At 42.9% G+C, this 21756-nt stretch overlaps 2 protein-coding genes across 2 annotated transcripts in view; one reads left to right on the plus strand and one right to left on the minus strand.

Annotated features, from left to right (window-relative positions):
- The window catches only part of HMGXB3 (HMG-box containing 3), a 30782-nt gene extending 26772 nt beyond the window's left edge, over window positions 1-4010 (plus strand). The window contains exons 19-20 of the mRNA XM_084839148.1: window positions 833-1042; window positions 2114-4010. Coding sequence (XP_084695274.1) covers window positions 833-1042; window positions 2114-2581 — 678 coding nt within the window. The 3' untranslated portion in view covers window positions 2582-4010. The remainder of the gene's footprint in view (window positions 1-832; window positions 1043-2113) is intronic.
- Window positions 4011-8785: 4775 nt separating this feature from the next.
- The window catches only part of CSF1R (colony stimulating factor 1 receptor), a 54974-nt gene continuing 42003 nt past the window's right edge, over window positions 8786-21756 (minus strand). The window contains exons 14-21 of the mRNA XM_084839149.1: window positions 21082-21247; window positions 20586-20668; window positions 19697-19812; window positions 16520-16642; window positions 16031-16142; window positions 15237-15336; window positions 14037-14142; window positions 8786-12532 (exon numbers count right to left, since the gene is read on the minus strand). Coding sequence (XP_084695275.1) covers window positions 12401-12532; window positions 14037-14142; window positions 15237-15336; window positions 16031-16142; window positions 16520-16642; window positions 19697-19812; window positions 20586-20668; window positions 21082-21247 — 938 coding nt within the window. The 3' untranslated portion in view covers window positions 8786-12400. The remainder of the gene's footprint in view (window positions 12533-14036; window positions 14143-15236; window positions 15337-16030; window positions 16143-16519; window positions 16643-19696; window positions 19813-20585; window positions 20669-21081; window positions 21248-21756) is intronic.

Consider the following 21756-nt stretch of genomic DNA (forward strand, 5'->3'; position numbering starts at 1 on the left):
TTCCTTGGCAGTTGCCCATTTACATACAGGTTGATTGGGATATCACAGTGTTTGCTGTCCAGTCAGTTCAGCGACACATACATCTCACACCAAGTCCTAGGCACCACTTAGGATTAAGTCTAGGCTCCCCTCCTCTTCGGTCAGTTCATGACCAACCGTTCTACGGCACAGTCATTTAGGGTATCTAGAAATATTATCTGTTGTAACAGGAACATACATTTACTTGGTCTTCATGAGGGTAATTGAAGCCAACAATTACTACAAAACTTTCTCCTCTTACAACCTTCCTTTAATTTGCATTAGACTCCAAGGAGAGTTAGGTCAGTTGGGCCCCCTGATAATAGAGACTTTTATCGGGAGTAGACAATGAGTGGTAATTAAGGAGAGGGTGTGGGCAGTTTGAGCCCTTGTGAAAATGTAAAAGTCTGACCTGCCTCAATGTGTACTTTCCTAAACATATAGTCTAGGTTTTAAAATTGAACTAAAAATTTGAACTTTTAAATTGATCTGATGTCTACATTTACACCTTAGCTTATTAGCTGCACCGAGAGCCACAATTAAACCTACACTAAGCCTAACAGTTTTTGTTTATAAGCTGACTTTTCTACTAACTAGGACAGCCTATGTTTTTTCTTGACTGTTAAAGTAGAGGAGATCTGAATAAGAATCTTCTTCAATAGCAATCAGTTGGTTTGGGTAGAAGTGTAAGTTGCTAGGATGGTATTTGAGAAGCTTGGAGTGGAAGCTGGGTGCTGGGTTTGTCTTTAATCACTGGGTACATCCCTTTCTTCTGCCGTGTTGCACCAATCCTGCTATACCTTTTATCTTGTAGGTCTTGTGTGGCTCAAAATACATTGTCAGAGGGGAAAGCCCTCGGGACCATGTGGACCTCCTGGCCTCCTCACGCCACTGGCCACCTGTCTATGTGGCAGATCTGGCCACTTCTGTGGCGTTGTGCGCAGATATCTGCTATCCTGACTTGACTACTCAGATGTGGGGGAGGAATCAGGGTTGCTTCTCGGATCCCATGGAGCCTTTACGGGTTAGTTGTCTCGTATTGTTGCACTGTTTTCAAAGCTAGTGAGAACATCCATGATAGACTGTCTTCTCGTGAGATGCCATTAAAGGAAGGTTGTAAGGGGGTAGGGGTGTCTGTCTCTCAATTGTCATGGGTTCTTTTTCTGTTTCTTCGATAATGTGAGCCACAACTTATTTTTCCCCAAGTTTTGCCTTAACGTTCAAATATTGTTTTTCCCTCCTTTAATGTTTTTAACATCTAATTTTAAGCAATTTAGGCTACGCTCCTACGCGTAGGAGCTCTTGGAACTCAGTGGGGTTTGCTTCTGAGAAAACATGAACAGGATTGCACTGTCAATTGTTTTGATAGGCAGTGTTTTTTTTAAAAACCTGTACTATTGGGTTACCTCTGCAGTATTGCCCTGCCCTCCTTTTAGTACTTACTCCCATATGTTCAGCTTATGGTATTGGACTAAATAAAATATTTTCATGACAGATGGCACTGCCTGTTGTGTTTCTAAAATTTGTTTGTGTTCAGTTGGGCAAGGGGTGGATGGCCTATATTGATGGGGCCTCAGAGTCGTATAAATTGGTAAGAATGGGAAATCTGTATATTTCCTGATTTTTATCCTTATCCCAGGAGAATACCTTTTGGAACTCTCATGACATTGCTCTCTTTCCCTCTCTCCTAGCAGTGCTGTACGTATGTGCATACACTCACCATGTATACAAATATTATTAATACAAGTAAAAATACCTCTAATTCCAGATGCTTAGGATGGGTTTTTACATATGCTTTTAACCATCCTGTCTTGACTGTTGTGTACATACCACATTAGACTTCCTGAGAAAGTGATCTGCTGCTGTTTCCTACTTTACAGTTGCAGAATTGAGAGTGTATGACTTACCAAAAGAATCTTGACTAAGTAGGGGTTTGAACCCAGGTTCAAATCTAGAGCACTAACCATGGAATCATGTGACTCTTGTTGTTTTCCCTTTTTTATTGCTTAGCTTAGCCTGTTCTAGAGGTGGAAAATGCAAAAGATCTTCTGATAACGAAAGTAATTTTTCTTTTTTGTTCTTTCTCTTTTGTCAGTATGTGTCCTGCCCAGAACTTCTTGACCGACACTACAGTGTGGATATGACCAGTGCTGAGCATTCTGTTCAGCACCCAGTCACCAAATCAGCATCTCGCCAAATAGTTCACACTGGGACAGAGCAGAGCACTCAGAGTGACCCAACAGGTCGGCACCGTTCCCTTTCCCTTTGCCGGGAACTAGAGCCGTATGGTGCTATCATTGCAGCCATCAATGACAGCAAAACCAATAATGCCCGTCAGAGGCCTATAACTTTTGACAGCGCAACCCACTACTATCTCTACAATCGCCTGATGGATTTCCTTTCCAGCCGTGAGATTGTGAACAGGCAGATTCATGAGATTGTTCAGAGCTGCCAGCCCGGTGAGGTGGTGATCCGGGATACTCTGTACCGTCTTGGTGTGGCCCAGATCAAGACAGAAATGGATGAAGACGAAGAGATCCAAGGGGAGGACGGTGTTGCATAACCTGCTTTGAGGTTGTCACCTTTTACCTGAAGGGATGAGAGCAAGGCAGCAGATACTCCAGGCCATTTGTCACACAGATGAGCTCCAGTCCTGAATAGCTTTGACAGCTTACTTTGACCAAAGAGTCGTGCTTCCGTTGAAATCTGGATTGGGTTTTTGATCTGCTGACAGCTTGCTATAAAATGGCAGCTTTCATCTCCAGGCAGCTGCTTGAATGCTTAAGCCAGCCAGGGTAATGTGCTCTAAGGGGAAAAGAGAGTTTCCAGTGGCCTCAAATGGCTGGCAAGAGAAAGCAATGGATTTATAGAAGATTGTCTAACTTGGTGTTTGTTTGGTTTTTTTAAGCGCGTGGTTTACTGGGTGTTGGGACCATAAGTGGAAAGAGGAACATAAAACCTGTGTGATTCTCCCAGTGTAATATCCTGAGGGGGTGGCCATAATAGACTGAAGAAAATTTAGAGCCCAGCTGGTGCTAGGTTCTGTTCTGAAAACACTTGATCTTGTGGACTGGCCTTTGTCCCCCATCAGTATTGAAGGGGTGAGAGCATATCTGCTCCTATAACTCATTCTTTCTCAGCCTGAGGTGACTCTACACATTTATTTTATGGTTGAAACCCAGAGTAAGCTGTTTTAAATGGCTGTGTGCATTAAAGTAAGGATTAGACTGTGGTAGCTTATAATTACCCTGGCTAACGTAGGTGTTACAAAGGTTCTTCAGGGATTTGTATATTTTCAGTAAAGCAACTGAACTATTGGTCAGGTGAGGATTTTCAGGCACTTTACATTATATCCTATCCATGGACTTAACAGATGATTGTCTATGCCTAGGGACACTGCTAAAAGTATTTGTGCAAGAGTAGTTGGATTCAATGAGCACAATCCAACAAGAGATGTTTTTCTGATTATTTCCCCAAGTGAAACTTGTTAAGGGAGGCTATGTAACACTTACCTGTCTGGGCCCTCTGCAAACCACTATATATTCACCAATTCCAGCATTACAAAGCTGACATGGGTGAATTTCATGTTGTCATATTTCCACAGCCCTTTGTCCTGAGGAGACCAGCACTGTTCCTCCTGTGTGATACATTCAGCAATGGTGTGTAAGCTGCTTGTGTTGTCCACTGATTTGCATTCACTCTTGCCCATACATGAGTCTGAGGAGTGAAAATAGATTTCTGCTACAGCTTTCCTAGAATGTGGGAAAGGAAAGAGTTTCCACTATGTTTTATTCGGATTTGTTGTGCGGACTTAAAAATTCCCTTCTGTGAAGGATTCTAGTGTGTACTGTGCTGTAAAAACAAAAAAGAACCCTATTGAATTTCTGAGCAAAGCTTATGATTTGCTGTTAAAAATGCTAATTTATGAAAGACACTTTTTCAGTCAGTGATAAACTTTAATAAATTATCTCTTCCAGTGTTGGAGGGTGGAACTATTTTTGCCCAGTGAGTTTCCTTGTTGGCAGCTTCAGAATTTTGAAAGCCATTGGAAAATATTCCTCAATTTGATTGGTAAAGATTGTAGTTACCAAAGCATGTGGTGAGAGCAAATCTTTGTGGGGTATTCCCATAGCTCTGTACCATTTTAAGTACATTTACCATTAGTTTTAAACATTGTAACAGAGTGTTGAGATGCTTTGTTTTCTAAAAAGAGCCTAGTGATTCCTTTGCTGTATAATCCACACAAAATTATGCTATAGTACATAGTAATGGGTGACAAGAGCCTGTGTGTGTGTGTGTGTGTGTGTGTGTGTAGGTTTTGAACATGTGTAGTCTTTTAAACAAAAGTACACATTTTTGCTTTCCTTCTTCACTTTATAACCTGAGCCTGTTCAGATGTTACAATGAAAGAGAGAAAGCAGGTCTATGAATGTCTCACATTTCTTTGCTTATTTCTATCCACGTCCAAAGTGGGACTCTGAAGATCTTGCTCATTGTGAGAACTCCATGCGCTCTGAAGCAGAAAAAGTACAAGCCTTGTGTGCTGCTTTTTCTGTCCCTTTGTAACATTTAAACTTGCTTTTGCTCCTGAGTTTGGACCATGATCCCCATAACCTTAATGTGCCTACACATTAGAATCATAGAGTTGGAAGGGACCTCAGATCATCTACCCCTGCTCAATGCATTCTTGCTCAAAGGCATTCTTACTTCAAATCTATTGTAGTGAGCCTCCTACCCAAAGTCAAAGAAACAATGTTCTGAGCTTCCAAAGGATAGTATAGAATAGAATCATAGAATAGTAGTAGGGTTGGAAGGGGCCTACACGACCATCGAGTCCAACCCCCTGCTCAATGCAGGAATCTAAGTCAGAGCATCCCTGACAGATGGCTGTCCAGCCTTATCTTGAATGCCTCCAGTGTGGGAGAGCCCACTACCTCCCTAGGTAATTGGTTCCATTGTTTTGTTGCTCTAATAGTAATTAACAAGAAGCGAAACAAAAATGAAGATGGCATGTCTTGCATTGGTTTACTGTCTCATCCTACTTGTGGACAAGCAGATTGTCCAAAAATTACATAGCTAATATGGTTTCTGTTGTTGTTGTTCAGTCGTTCAGTCGTGTCCGACTCTTCGTGACCCCATGGACCATAGCACGCCAGGCCTTCCTGTCCTGCGCTCTCTCCCGGAGCGTGCTCAAGTTCATATTCATTGCATCCGTGATGCTATCTAGCCATCTCATCCTCTGCCGTCCCCTTCTCCTTTTGCCTTCAGTCTTTCCCAGCATCAGGGTCTTTTCCAGGGAGTTTTCTCTTCGCATTAGGTGGCCAAGATATTGGAGCTTCAGCTTCATTATCTGTCCTTCCAATGAGCACTCAGGGTTGATTTCCTTTAGGATGGACTGATTTGACCTCCTTGCAGTCCAGGGGACTCGTAAGAGTCTTCTCCAGCACCACAGTTCGAAAGCATCAATTCTTCGGCGCTCAGCCTTCCTTATAGTCCAGCTCTCACAGCCATACATTACTACTGGGAAAACCATAGCTTTGATTAGACGGACCTTTGTCGGCAAGGTGATGTCTCTGCTTCTTACTATGCTGTCTAGGTTGGCCATAGCTTTCCTCCCAAGGAGCAAGCGTCTTTTAATTTCATGGCTACAGTCACCGTCTGCGGTGATTTTGGAGCCCAAGAAAGTAAAATCTGTCACTGCTTCCATTTCTTCCCCTTCTATATGCCAGGAAGTGATAGGGCCAGATGACATGATCTTCGTTTTTTTAATGTTGAGTTTCAAACCAGCTTTTGCACTCTCCTCTTTCACCCTCAACAAGAGGCTCTTGAGATCCTCTTCGCTTTCTGCCATTAGGGTGGTATCGTCTGCATATCGGAGGTTGTTGATAATTCTCCCGGCAATCTTAATTCCGACCTGTGATTCATCCAACCCGGCATTTCTCATGATGTACTCTGCATATAAGTTAAATAAGCAGGGTGACAATATGCAGCCTTGTCGTACTCCTTTCCCAATTTTGAACCAATCGGTTGTTCCATGTCTGGTTCTTACTGTTGCTTCTTGACCCTCGTACAGGTTTCTCAGGAGACGGGTAAGGTGGTCTGGTACTCCCATCACTTTCAGAATTTGCCACAGTTTGTTGTGATCCACACAATCAAAGGCTTTAGCGTAGTCAATGAAGCAGAAATAGACGTTTTTCTGGAATTCTCTTGCTTTCTCCATGATGCAGCGAATGTTGGCGATTTGATCTCTAGTTCCTCTGCCTCTTCGAAACCCAGCTTGTACTTCCGGTAGTTCTCGGTTCGCATACTGCTGAAGCCTAGCTTGTAGGATTTTGAGCATCACCTTGCTAGCAGGCATGTGAAATGAGCGCAATTGTGCGGTAGTTTGAACACTCTTTGGCGTTGCCCTTCTTTGGAATTGGAATGTAAACTGACCTTTTCCAGTCTTGTGGCCACTGTTGAGTGTTCCAGATTTGTTGGCATATTGAATGCAGCACTTTAACAGCATCATCTTTTAGGATTTTAAATACCTCGGCTGGAATACTGTAATCTCCGCTAGCTTTGTTGTTACTAATGCTTCCTAAGGCCCACTTGACTTCACTCTCTAGGATGTCCGGCTCAAGTTCAGTGACCGCACTATCATGGCTATCAGGGACATTCAGATCTTTCCTGTATAGTTCTTCTGTGTATTCTTGCCACCTCTTCTTAATCTCATCTGCTTCTGTTAGGTCCCTGCCTTCTTTGTCCTTTATCATGCCCGTCTTTGCACAAAACGTTCCCTTGAGATCTCCAATTTTCTTAAAGAGATCTCTAGTCTTTCCCATTCTGTTGTTTTCCTCGATTTCTTTGCATTGTTCATTTAAGAAGGCCTTCTTATCTCTCCTTGCTATTCTCTGGAACTCTGCATTCAGTTGGGTATATCTTCCCCTTTCTCCCTTGCTTTTCGCTTCCCTTCTTTCGTGAGCTACTTGTAAAGCCTCATCAGACAGCCACTTGGCTTTCTTGCATTTCTTTTTCTTTGGGACGGATTTTGTTGCTGCCTCCTGAACAATGTTACGGACCTCCGTCCATAGTTCCTCAGGCACTCTGTCTATCAGGTCTAATCCCTGAAATCTATTCCTCACCTCCACTGTATATTCAGAAGGGATATGACTGAGGTCATACCTGAACGGTTTAGTGGTTTTCCCGACGTTCTTCAATTTAAGCCGAAATTTTGCAAGAAGCAGCTCATGATATGAGCCACAGTCAGCTCCAGGTCTTGTTTTTACTGACTGTATGGAGCTTCTCCATCTTTGGCTGCAAAGGACATAATCAATCTGATTTCGATATTGACCATCTGGTGACGTCCATGTGTAGAGTCGCCTCTTGTGCTGTTGGAAAAGAGTGTTTGCTATGATCAGCATGTTCTCTTGGCAAAACTCTATTAGCTTTTGTCCTGCTTCATTTTGTACACCAAGGCCATGCCTGCCTGTTATCCCGGTGATTTCTTGACTTCCTACTTTAGCATTCCAATCCCCTATGATGAAGAGGACATCTTTTTTTGGTGTTAGTTCTAGAAGGTGTTGTAGGTCTTCATAGAACCGATCAACCTCAGCTTCTTCGGCCTCAGTGGTTGGGGCATAGACTTGAATTACTGTGATGTTGAATGGTTTGCCTTGGATTCGTACTGAGATCATTCTATCATTTTTAAGATTGTACCCCAGTACTGCTTTTCCCACCCTTTTGTTGACTATGAGTGCTACTCCATTTCTTCTAAGGGATTCTTGGCCACAATACTAGATATGATGGTCACCTGAATTAAATTCGCCCATGCCTGTCCATTTTAGTTCGCTGATTCCCAAGATATCGATGTTCAATCTTGCCATCTCATGTTTGACCACCTCCAGCTTACCTTGATTCATTGATCTGACATTCCAGGTTCCTAAACAATATTGTTCTTTACAGCATCGGATTTTCTTTTCACCGCCAGACACATCCACAGCTGAGTGTCCTTTCGGGTTTGGCCCAGCCGCTTCACTCTTTCTGGCGCTACTTGGAAATACCCTCTGCTCTTCCCCAGTAGCATATTGGACACCTTCCAACCTGAGGGGCTCATCTTCCGGCGTCATATCTTTTAGCCTTGTGATACGTTCCATGGGGTTTTCTTGGCAAGAATACTGGAGTGGGTTGCCATTTCCTTCTCCAGTGGACCACATTTTGTCAGAACTCTCCGCCATGACCTGTCCGTCTTGGGTGGCCCTGCACGGCATAGCTTATGGCTTCACTGAGTTAGCAAGCCCCTTCGCCACAACAAGGCAGTGATCCATGAAGGGGAATATGGTTTCTAATTACTGGTAAATACAGGTGAGCCAGCTATGGGTTACCCTAGCACACCTCATGCAGCTGCTGATTTCCAATGCTTAAGAGCTGCTGTTGTCACAGATGTGCCTGGGCAGGACAGAGCATCAGGGGATCAGCACTCATGACTGAATTGTGCCTTCATGTTTCCCCTTGGAGCTCTTAACCCAGTCTTAGGGGATGCTCAGCTAGTGTAGCAGCTCATAGGATTGGGCAGTTTGGTGCCTTGGTTTTTGTGTTCTAGTTTTACAAACCTGTACTTTCATAGTTCATATGTAGCTACATTACCTGAAGAGTGGTGATATTTACAAGGGCTTGTCAGAGCTACTACCAAGCTATATTTTTTAAAAATCCTAATAGTAGAAGTCATATTTTCACTAGGAAAGATAAATAATGAAGAGAGTAAAGAAATCTGGAGTACAAGTTATTTTGCTTTATCAGATTGGTTTATTTTTCATGGTACTTAGATGAGAACATATGTGTAACTTACATAATGGGGAGAATTGTTACACTTAGATGCTCAACACATAGCAGTTAAACTATTTAAAAGTGACCTGGCAACAACTGAGTAATGGTACTTTGTGCTAGAAATCAAGCTAGCTAGTTCTGTATTGTCATCCAGTAAAAGAGATACACATCCTTATGTCAGTGCAAATGTATTTTGTAATAATAATGTAGTTGCATAGTCAGCAATGGCTACATTTCATGGCCTTCCTCTTTAATTTACGTGAGACCTTTAAGTCGGCAGCTTAGCAAAACTAGTAATCTTTACATAAAACTGATATAAAAATCAATGGCTTGAAAAACAGTACAGCTCCCAAGAAGCTGTTTGATCATAGTTTACGATTTTAAAACTACCCTGTGGAAAAAAATAACATTGAAAATATATACATTCAAACATTTTTCATGGCAGCACGCTCCGGGAGAGAGCGCAGGACAGGAAGGCCTGGCGTGCTATGGTCCATGGGGTCACGAAGAGTCGGACACGACTGAACAACAACAAAATTTTTCATGGCAACTTGGGTTATAGGCAGTATAAATGCACATTTGCTACAGTGCTTGAATGACAAAACCAGTCGCACATACTGAGGAAAAAATGAGTTAGCTGCTCCACATGGGATTACCCATCTTTTTTGCAGTATGCTTTTTAACATTCTTATTGATTTTTCTTTTATAACAACTCATAAGAAATATCAAATACCAGTAGTTCTAATAAAAAGTTGCCTGAGGTTTGCTTACCCGTTTTGAGGTCCAGAAATTAATACATTGTAACAACTTATTGATATGCCGTCCTACACTATAAAATGCTCAGGATAGCTTACATATTAAGATAAGTACAATAAAAACTCAAGTCTTAAAAACCACAAAGCAACAAGACATGGCAGTGATAAAATCCAGTAGAACAATAAAACAATTAAAAAACAGACCCACCCTGACCCTGAAAATGCATCACATTTGGTGCTAGGCATCCTTCTTGGGGACGCAACAAGCTCTCTCCTTGCTCACCACCTGCCTAACGTTGAAAGCTTGGGAGTTGGCTGGGCTGGTTGAGACCTTCAGTGGAGGGCCCCTGATAATGAAAGTAAGGGTCAGCCAGGCTCCAAGCCAAGTGGATCCTTAAAGGAAAACATCAGCACTTTGAATTGTTTCCAGAAATGACTAGCAGCTAATGCAGCTGTTTAAGACCAAGCAAAATGTTCTCTATAACCAGTCCCAGCAGCTGTATTTTGGACTAACTGACATTTCCATTAAGACTTCAAAGGCAGCTTCACATACAACACATTGCAGTTGTCAAGCCTGGTGGCCACCAAAGCACTGGAGGATTGTGACCAGGCTATTTCTTTCCAGGAGGGGCCACAGCTGGTGCACCAGCCTTAACTGGTGGAAGGCACTGAATGACTTGGATGCCTCTTGGGCCTCCAGTGGCAGTGCTAGATTTATCAGCACCCCTGGACTGCGAACCTTGTTGTTTGGTGGGAGTGCAACTCCACTGCGAACAGGCTGAAAACTACCTTCTCCAGCGCCCACCAACAGAATCTCCATCTTGTCTAGCTTGAGCTTCAGTTTATCAGCCAATGAATTGCCCTAATGCTTCATGCATCTGTGTACTATTAGCTTAATTTCAGAACATTCCATATTATAAATAACCAATCTTGTTCAGATGGTGTTTAGAGATTAGTTTGATTCTAGCTGCATCAGCATTTTCAATTGCACTTTTTTGACTTAACAATTTTAAGGTCAAATCCATAACAGAGCTGTGCCTATCAATGCTACAGAGCAATGTGCAAATGCTCCCTATTCCTGCAAACACAGGCAGACCTGGTGCACAGAGATGTTGCCCACAGCCATTCTTGGTGCCCAGACCCACTGTTAGGCTCTTTCTAGGAATGTCTCTAGTGAGTTGGAGAGGCAGTTATAATAGCCCCTGGCCAGGACCTGTGAAATCCAAGCGATGTTGAAACTGCTCCTCTCCTTCATTGTGGTGTGTCCAAAGCAGCACCGCAGCAAGGCCTGGTGGTTTGCTGGATGCCAGGTGAGGCAGTGCAACATCATTGTGGATCAGGCTCCTAATATTTCAGAGAGCTAAACAGAATTATTTCTACTTGTACAGTTCGATCATTTGAATCCTAACCTGTAGGAGCCAGGGATAGAGACACTTTACTTTGCGGAGAGCTGTTGACCTTTGGGAAAAATCAACCAGGGGCTGGAGCAGATAGTGGACAGATCCAGAGCCCCCCTTCTTCCCCCTGCCCCTGCTTCTCTCTCATCTGTGACCTTGTGCTGCATCATTGGAAAACAGCGCAAAGTCAGAGACAAAAGGAATTGGCTCCGTTCTCCTCCTGTAGCACACAGCCAGCAAGGGGCAGCAGAGCGGTGCCAGCTTTCTCTGCCTCTGACTGTGTCTGCTGGAGGTTTGGAGCTCCAACTGCAGATGCGCAGAGGAACATCTGCCGCTGTAGAAAAGTTGGGGCGGGGGGAGAAAAAAAAAAGCCACCTCATCTTTAAAGGTAAGCCAGCCCCCCTGAAGATTAATTGGTGTGGTGGTAGTGGGGCATTTTCACCTTCCCAGTGCAAAAACAAAAAAAGTCTGGGCTGAAGTAATTTGCAAGTATTCCTTAATCCATAATAATGAACTGACTGAATATATTGCAAGTCTGAAGAAATTAAGACTGCAATCCTACACTCACTCACCTAGGAGTTAGTCTCACTGAACTCAATAGGGCTTAATTCTAAGTAGACATTACAGGATTGCACTGTAGGTCATTCATAGCAAGTGGGTTTATACCTAAATCTTAGCTAATTGACTGTAGCACAGAAAATCAAATTTTTTAATTTACATTGATTAACACATTGTGCAATGAGGAAAAAAAGAGTTGCTATTACTTCCTTGTTTGAAGTTCCTTATCTGTGGAGAATTAGAACTCTCTTTCCAGCTGAGGTAATTTCCCCTCTAGGAAGTAACTAATGGCACTTCACAGATGGTGAACGATTATGGTTCCTTCTCTTGCCCTCACCCCTGACCCAGAGCTGAATTGGGCAGAGTCTATCAGTTTTCCTTTTGGCTCATAAATTCCTAGGTACTATTGTGTGGAGAAGAAAGCTGTGTGTGAAGATAAGGAAAGGAGTCCATCTGCCTTTTTAAAACATCATGAACCAAGGGCCAGTGAGATGTCTATGAAACATAGCTTGGTTTCTAAGCAGCATCCCTGTCACCACTCTCACAAGCATGCCTATACACAGGATTGGTGCTTAGCAGGCTATGCCAATCTGCAGACTGGGTATGTTGATTCTGGCCAAGCTTCTTAAATACTCCAAGCTAAGCAAGATATAATGACAAAGCCATTGTGCTAGTTGTTTGTGGCAGGGGAAAACAAGATGTAATCACAGGCACCATTTAATATGCTGAAGTCTGCTGCCACTGCATGACAAGGCCACAGTCTGTGACATATGGATGAAAGTGCCTAATTTTCTGGTATGAAATGCCCCAAAGGGAAGGCATCTCAGCTGAAACCGAATGAACAAGAAGGCCATGATCACACACCCTTTAGCAGAACTGGTAATTGTTGCTGTTCAAAAGGGGCTGCCCACTCTCTGCGGACTCGCAGGATTCCTCACAGTAGCTGGAGGGCTCACATCCACTGTCTTCTTCTGTGGTGCATGGCAAGTTTTTATAATCCTTCATAGTCAAGGAAAAAAAAGACATATACATGTCAGTGCTTGGAATATATTATCATCATTTGAAGCTAAAGCACTCTTTACAATGGTCTTTAGGGAAATGCTGCAATACTTATGTATTTAGAAGTATACTTATATTCCTTGCTTCTCTTTGTCTCCATTTGATTTTGCTGGCTACATATATACGTGTGTGTGGATGGATAGATAGATAGGTAATCTGGCAAACATATATGCATTCTCCTACAAAACTTTGTAAATCATTAATCCAGCAAAAGGAGTTTTCTCTAAAAAAAAAAACTAAATGTGCAGTAGAAAAGTGAGATTTTTTTTTTTTACAGCACAATGGCTGGAGAAAACACCTTTTGTTGGGTGGGGTAGGGAAGAGTGTTTGAGTGTATACTCAGTATTGTGGAAATTGTATTACTTGTTGATGACAGCCTTAACGGAGAAGGGGGTGGTGGTGGTGGAACGGTGGCTCTCTAGATCAGGGGTAGGCCACCTTTTCAGCCCTGCACACATTTTTTTCCTGGCCTGAGGGTACATTTGTCCCACAGTCATTTGCAGGACATTTAATTCCGAGATTCTCTCTTTTCTTGCTCCCACCCCATTTGTTGGGTTCTCTCTCTTCTTGCTCTCCCTGCCCCGCATTTCTTGCATTCTCTCTTCCCCCCCCGCCCGATTGGATTCTCTCTCCTCCCCTGCCACGTTTGTTGGATTTTCTCTTTTCTTTGTTGGATTTTCTCTTTTCCTGCCCCTCCTCCTCCAGAATTCCTTTCGTTCTCATCTCTTCCTCCTCCTCCCTTCCCTGTCTGAACCGCCCTTCCTGCCACCATGCTCCTCCTGCCCTAAATTTCTTCTCCCCCTCCCCACTCATAATCCTTCCCCACCACCATGGCCACTGCCATGGTCATCAGGGGTCTGGAGAGCACACTGGGAGGTCATCATAGGTGCTGTGTTGCCAACCCTTGCTCTAGATGTTGTGAGAATTCAACTCCCAACAGCCCCAGCCAGCATGGCCAATTATCAGGAGTGATGAGAGTTGTAGTCCAACATCTGGAGGGCCATAGATTTCCCATCTGTGAGGGTCAATGGGTTAAATGCCATTTGGATGTCAAGATAACTATATTTCTTTAGCTAATATCCGGCCTTGAGTAAGGACTAATGAATGTTAAATAAACTAAAGCAGGGATGGGCAACTTGTAGCCCTCCAGATGTTTTCATCTACATCTCCATCAGCCCTAGCCAGCATAGCCATTGCTGAAGATCATGGGAGCTGTAGGCCAGAACATCTGGAGGGCCACAAATTGCCCAAAGCTGTCCTGAAGGACAATGAGACATTCTCCTTCTACAAGGATGCATTTTTTTCATGCAGTTTCCACCAGAAGTAACACAAGTGCACTTATGTGAAAAGATAAAAATGAGAGAATGCAGTTTCTGAGGGAACTAACAATATAGGTATGAACTATCTTCATCTTGCTTTCCCCTTACCAATCTAAGCATCTCACCTTTTCCTTGCTAGCTTCCAGCTGCTTCTGAAGGAAAGTACAAATCTGATTAAAGGTAGGCCGCTTAGTGGGCTCCAGGTTCCAGCAGGCAGTCATGAGGTGGTACCTAGAATGTGGGTGGGAGGAAATTTGTGCATCAGACATTCAGCAGTGACTTGCAGTGTTATGTGTGAAAGCTCTTTGGGTAGTCACTGGCCTGTGTTTATTATTGTGAAGGGATCAATGCAGATCCTACAGTGATCGTTAGGCTGCAATCCTATATGCACTTATATGGGAGGAAGTCCGATTGAGCTCAATGGGGCCTACTTCTGACTAGACATACATAGGACTGCACTGTTAGTCTTGAGAAAACAGTGTCTTGTGGCACCTTAAAGACTAACAAAGTTCAGTGTTTTCTTTTTGCTCTTTGTATACTTACAGATCTCACAGAAGTGGCATAAGGCCTGGTAAAAGCACCCATTAGGAAGCACTGTGAACCCGCAAAAGTATTCAGTTACATTTTGGTGAGATATATCAATTCTAAGCTATGTTAGTTTAGGTTACATGTATTTAATTTGTGTTGTATTTTTTCATTATAAATGTATATAGTTCTATAAAGTAATTAATATTTAGTCAACAAAAAGAATTGCTGTGGGTGGCTATTTTGGCTGCCATGGCCATTAGGGGCCATATCTATGACGGCCCAATATCTATATTTGTTCATAATGTATTAGTCTACCTCCCTGCCAAATTTGGTGTTTTTATTAAAAAATGCACAACTAGAATGATATATTCAGTTGTGCTGCTAAACTATACGCTGTTCTTTTTGCATCATCTTTAGACGTTCTCTCAGTGCAAGAAATCCAATCACAGTTAAGTGGCTTCTAATGGACTGGGAGAATGTTTATGAAGTACCTTAAGTCTAAGACAGACTTCCCCAACCTGGCACCATCCAGATGTACTGGACTACAATTCCCATCACTTCCAGCCAGTATGGCCAACATCTGGAGGGTGCAAGGTTTGGGAAGGCTCATCTAAGCCAACACTGAGCACAATTTAGCAGAAATTAATCTAAACATCATCTATAGCAGCAAGACACACTTGTGACAAAAGATGTAACTGGAGCTCTGGGACAATGGCTTGATGCATATCAAACTTCCTTTAGTGCTCTCAATGTGTCACTAGTTGCAGTATTTGGAGTGTTGGGGTCTTTTTACTTACATCTCATCTGGAGCAAAATCTGGCCTGCCCATGTGGTATCCCTGTTTTACCAGGCTATAAAACTTGCTGTTCACTTTCATGCCAGGATAGGGGCTCCTGCCTGTAATTGTAAGACGAAGCACAACACTTCATTAGAGCAAAGACTGCGCACCATGCTTTCCTTTCATGCAGGGCAAACTCTAGCTTCTTAGAGGCCAAGGTGACCTATGAGAACAAACCCCATAGCTATTTGGGCACAGCTGAGGAGGAGGGAGAGTTCAAGGAGACTAGGTGACGTGTGCAAGGGAAGAATATGCCAGAGGCCTCTGGACTAACTAGCACAGGGGATTTGGGATCTTGCCTCACCCAGGGGTTACAAAGGTCAGCAGCACCGTGGGTGGGGTTTTGAACAGACCCTTACATGGTGGCATTGGCTGTTGGTGGGTGGGCCCCTTAACTGGTCTAGGCCTTAGCACGGGGGAGTTGAACGTCAGCCTTGCAGGCCAAATTTGGCCACCTGCGGTCTCAATCCAGCCCTCCAGGGATCCCCAGATGCCGTGCTCCCTTCTAAGACATAGTAGGTACCTGATCTCCCCCTGCACACACCCATTTCTGGTGCCAGGCCAGCCATATTTTTAAATAGCCTAGCATGTTTTTTCTCCACAGATCTGAGGTTTGTTTTGGCAAAGGGGTCTTGGTTGAAAATCCACATTACAGCCAACACTGGCCTGGTTTCCTGATCAAATTTTCTCTCAAACCCCATTTCTGATCATGCAGCATAGTGGAGATGGATAGACAAACAGATTTTTCCATACCTAGGGAAAAGATCTCCCAGAGAAGGATGCCGTAAGACCACACATCACTTTGTACTGTGTAAACACATTCGAAGATGCTCTCTGGTGCCATCCACTTCACTGGCAGGCGAGCCTGGAATGACAGCATCTTTATTCAGATCAGAAACAGCTTAGCCTGGTATCCCTGTATTGTGCCGACTCTTGTTTTTTTTGTTCTGAGCCAGATTCTGCTCAGTAGCCTCCACCAGAATCGAAATATAACTCCACTGACCCTGCTGTGAGGGCAGGGGCTGTAGCTCAGTAGTAGGGCAGCTGCTTTGCATGCAGAAGGTCCCAGGTTCGAGCCCCGGCATCTCCAGGGAGGGCTGGGAAAACTCCTGCCTGAAACCCTGGAGAGCTGCCGCCGCCAATCAGCACAGCCAATACTGAGCTAGATGGACCAGTGGTCTTCCTCGGTGTAAGCAGCTTCCTGGGCACTCCCAAATCACAGTTGTCATCTCAGTTACTTACATTGCCTTTGACGACATAGTTCGTATCATTCATAATGTCTCTAGCCAGGCCGAAGTCACAGATCTTGGCCACTCGTCCATCAGCCACTAGCACATTTCTTGCTGCCAAATCTCGGTGGATGCACTGGATTGAACAGATAGCAGAATAAATGGCACATCAGCTTTTTGTTTTGTTCTTCCTGGCTTTTCTTTCGACATATGGCCATTGAGATGTGAAATATTTATTTTATTTATTATTGCATTTATATCCCGCCTTTTTTCCTCTTGCAAGGAACTCAAGGCGGCTTACGTTATCCTCCTCCTCTCCATTTTATCCTCACAACAACAACCCTGTGAGGTAGGTTGGGCTGAGAGTGTGTGACTGGCCCAAAGTCACCCAGTGAGCTTCCATAGCCAAGTGGGGACTAGAACCCGGATCTCCCAGCTCCCAGTCCAACACTCTTGCTGTAGGTTGAAAAGATTTGACAAGCATTAAAGAATTAATCCTGTGAGATAGTGGAGGTGCCAGACTCAGCCCAGTTTGTATGTGTACTTGTTTGCTCAGGTGATCTTCAGCATGGTATGTATCTGGACAGCCAGCCTGGATTAATCAGACTGTATAGTAAGGGTAGATTCCAGCCACCACTCATCCCACAGACTTACATCAGTGATATAGATGAGAAGATGGTGCATTTTGGACATCACATGTAGAAGACCAGCCGTTTGCTGTGCTGACACATCCACACAGGATAGCGCATATGACAAAACTCTACTCTTTTCATCAAGCCACTAGACCCAGAAGCAGTTGTGACTGAATTAGCTTTGGTTAAAACAGTCTTCCATGTGGGGCCACCAGGCAATTGGATATTTGCATGTTAAGTCTGTTTTCTATGGATTGCTGGTCTGGATTTGTGTTTTATGCTGCTGTTTTTCATTATTTTATGTGTTACATCTTTTTAAACCGTTTTTATGTTCTTTTGGGGAGCTACGTTGAGAGGGCTTTTCTGCCCTGAAAGGTGGGATTAAAATGTCAAAATAAGATGAATAACTATAGTCTGTGTTTCCCTTTTCTGTAATGTTGAGGCTAAATCCTCCACTATCTCACAGGATTAATTCTTTTATGCTTGTCAAATCTTTTCAAATTATAGAATGTCATAGGCAGAGTGTCCCACTCAGTTGCATAACACTCATACAATCCTTTTAACTGTACAGATTTAAAAAGAAGAGAACTATTCTTCTGTAGAAGTTTGTGTCCCTGACCTCAGGTTCCACCACTGATTGCAGTGCATTTTAATTTACGATGAAGAGCCAGTGTGAGATTGTTCTTGTCAATTATATTTATAACATGGAGGGTCAGAAACCCCAACTGTCACTTTCAGTTCCTTATTACTGGAAGGGGTTGGAGGCATGAATAACACCCTCAAGTGTCTGATCTATAGCTTTGGGCCCCCCTTCTAGAGCTTAACCACTAAACAAATGTGTACAAGTCAGATAGGAAGAGATGTGCAAATGGTACCACTTGTGTTGGTTAGGGAAGAGGGGAAGGCACATGCTGAAAAACAATGTTTGTCTTATTTTACAACATCTCTACAGCTTTATAAGGGGTGGGCAGAACACAGCTCAGGGGGCTGCAGCTGGCCCCCTGCTGCCCCCGGGCAGCCTCCGCTGCTCTTTGCTGCACTCTGAAATGGGAAAAATAAAATAAACAAAAACAAACAAGCTAAACTGCTGTTTTAGCACTAAACTCTATGGAGTGGGTTGCCACTGAATTCCAGAGGCAAACCTGTGATTTATGTATTTAAAATTCCCCCCTTTCAGTCCCGCCTGAGCTCTTTATGCACATACAGATTAATTTATGTCGAAAGTCATACATATTTGTGTCTTAAGTCACTGGAATAATCCAAATAAATGCCTGTCTGCCTGCCTCTGATTTTTCGGAGAATAGGTTCCTGGTCTAAAAACCTGTACCTTCAGACTGCATGTGTAGGCTTCACATGAATGTTCCTCCATGCAAAAAATACATGCGTTTTTTCTACAGTGTGGCATTCAGTCATATGAGACCTCAGCTGCAGTCTGAAATGGTACAGCCCAGGCACAAGTTTACTAACTTAATGAGGAGTGGCTTTAGTCTTTGGGATGTTCTCCTGTTTCTGTGAGACCTCCTCTCATATGGCTGTGCAGACCCATACTTACTTCATCTTTTGCTTCAATATTTTACAATATTAAAATATTATTAATATTTAATAATATTAAATGTTATTATGGAACATAAAGGCCAAGAGAGACAGCTGGATATATTCATTTTGTAAGAAAGAACCAGAAATCTGATATGTGACAGTAAAACTTGTAAGTTTGAAGGGGCATGTTCAAAAGAAAAAAAATAGGGGTCTTATGAAACAGAATATCACTGGTTTTCTGTTTCTTTTGAAGCCTTGTGAAGCCTGTGCACCTGTTCTAACTGAAATACTACAGTCTACTGTATTTACCTTTATATTGTGAAGGTAAAGTCTTTACCATCTTGATTGTGTTTGCTGTCACAACAATTTCTATTCACAAATGGGAAACTGGGGCTAAATGATACTAACCTTTCCAAGACTGCATACAAAGTCCATTCCAGAAAGGGTAACTTGAACCCAGTTCTTCAAATACTTAAGCCTAACTTTGAGTCTGTCTCACAACTGTATAGTGCCAGGGAGAACCAACAGCATAGGCGCAACCATATTACTAGTTACTAGATAATGACCAGCTACCCACATGGAAAGTTTTCCACTCCATCTCTCTGACATGCACGACAAGTGCCCCAGTTCACCAACCTAACCCATCAGCCAGGCTATGCCTAAACAGCCCCAGTCAGAAGTGAGATTGTCACAATAATGCTTGTCAGGTCAGTGAGCTGGATTTTGTTCCCTTGCTTCCTCTCCTCTATGAATAGCTGTTCCAATGCTACTGCAATTATCCAACAGGGACTGTCCACCCACAGCCCGCAATTGCTGCATGTGTGTGGAGTTAGACCTGGGCCAATGCTTTTTGTTCAGGATGCAAATAACTGTTTCCTATACGGTAATGAAAAATTACATCTTAGTTTTTGCACATGGGGCTGAACTCTATCATAGCATTACTATCTATTTTCTTGCTAGTTGATCCTGGAATCATATTCTAAATGGAACAGTGTTGTTTATTGGTTGGGGGGAGTACTCACATTTTTTGAAGCAAGGAAGTTCATTCCCTGAGCCACCTGATTGGAGAACAGAAGCAGGTCATGCACATCAAGAAGATGGCTGTCCTCTGTTTCTTCTCCAGACACTGAACTCCTCCCTGGAATGGGGGAAAGCTCATGGTGATCAACACAGGGCACCTCTCCAGCAGGATAAAGTATATGCTCAAGCTGAACTATAGCCCCAACACAGGGAGATGAATGAAGTCTAGTAGTAGGGACATTAAAATGGAATCATGGGTAACAAGGACACATCCTGAGAAAGAAGAGAGATAATCTTTTGAATTTGAAACTACCAGTATACAATGAAGACTGCAATCCTATATGCATGTACATGAGAAAAGTTCCCACTGAAATCAACGGAGCTTATTGTTGAGTAGACATGTATAGGACTGAACTGGAAACCTTTTAAAAGAAGGAGATTCAGTGGTCCAGTTCTCGTTGTTCAACCATGATTGGCCTACATATGCAGGTTATTCCCTACAACTAAGAGGATGACCCTGGGTTCTAGTACCATGAGAGAAGGAGAAAAATGTCTTCCTGTCTCATTTTTCCACAGTGTCCATAATTTTGTACATGACATTACAGCCAGAATACTTTATTGGCTAGCATTTTGGATTTAGATCAGGGAGATCTGGATTCAAAGTCCTTTCAGCCACAAAGCTTTCTGAGTGACTTTGGGCCAGTCACAATCTATCAGCCTAACTTACATCACAAATGTTCCACTGAGTTCCTTTTAAGGAATATGTATATTTATCTAGTGTGTGCGTGTGCATGTGTATATGAATGAAACAAGCTGCCATCATGTGAAAATAGTGGCAATCATTGGCAAACAGACTCCCATTGCTACTGGAAGTGATCCTTGATTATTTACCTTTTGCTGGAATAGAAGTTGATGCTGTCACCGGTCTCATTTCCAGATAGTTGTCCACACATTGACTTCCAAATCCACTGTCACTGAATAAGAGAATAGAGGAGGAATAGTTATTGAGAGTCCACTATCTGCCTCTAGCCCAAGTCCAGCCTGCTGAATAGCAAATTTTGAAAAATTACAAGAGTTCGGTTTGCATGGATAAAGCAGGAGCACTGAGGAAGGTACAAAACCATGCTTTTATTCAGCCCATGTTGATTGCGCTGGAACTTACGTTAATGATCTTCGCTTTAGACATACCATTGTACATTGAATCCATCTACTAAACTGTTCACCCAATTTAAGTCTATTAATCTCAAATACTTAGGGCCACCCCACCCAATCAAATGCTTTCATGTTGTCCATTAAAAAAAACTATTTGATTTTGCCTGTGAATTATTAATGTGATCCTTAACAAGTGGTGGATTGGTAATGAGTGATGACTTGCTTCAGATATTACCTTCGGGCGTATTTCTTCCCAAGGTAGATATTTTTATAATCAGCTGCCATGCTATCAAGAGAAGACTCCAAGATTGCATCCTGGATTATGAGACACTCAGCTTTCTTTCGCAGGAAATTCAGCAAGTCCCCATAAGGACAATACTCAGTAATGACAAGTATAGGGCCTAGAAAGCAGAAAATAAACATTACCAGAAAGCGCACACAGTTTCTGCAAGATAATCGCTAGTGTTATCTATCAGGCAAGGCTATTTGATGTACTCTTACAGTTTGAAGGACCAAGCTAGATGTTACATACCAATTCCACATTATTTTCCTCTCTCTCTCTTTTTTTTTTTTTTTAACCAAAAGCTGCCCAAATAGTATGCAAGACTGAGTGGAGGATATGCGGGGGGGGGGGGGGGGAGATGACTGCTTAACCTTTTCTCCTTCAGCTTTCCCCCACTGCTCAAACTCACTTGCTACTCAAGCTATTTTTTCTTTCTTTCTGTGGGTGAAAAGTGGCACGAGTGAAGAAGTGTTAAGCAAAAAAAAAAATCAGAAGAGAAAGGGTTAACCAGCACTACCTCCTGCCATTCCTCAAGTCAAACTTGCAGATTAATAAGGCTGCTCCCAGTTTAAAAAAACAACAAGCAGGGGAAAGAAATGCCTAAGTAGCATGACATCTGAAGTTTGG

Source organism: Heloderma suspectum, chromosome 2, assembly GCF_057233095.1.
Source record: "Heloderma suspectum isolate Gila_16-S chromosome 2, 16-S_ref, whole genome shotgun sequence".
NCBI lineage: Eukaryota > Metazoa > Chordata > Lepidosauria > Squamata > Helodermatidae > Heloderma > Heloderma suspectum.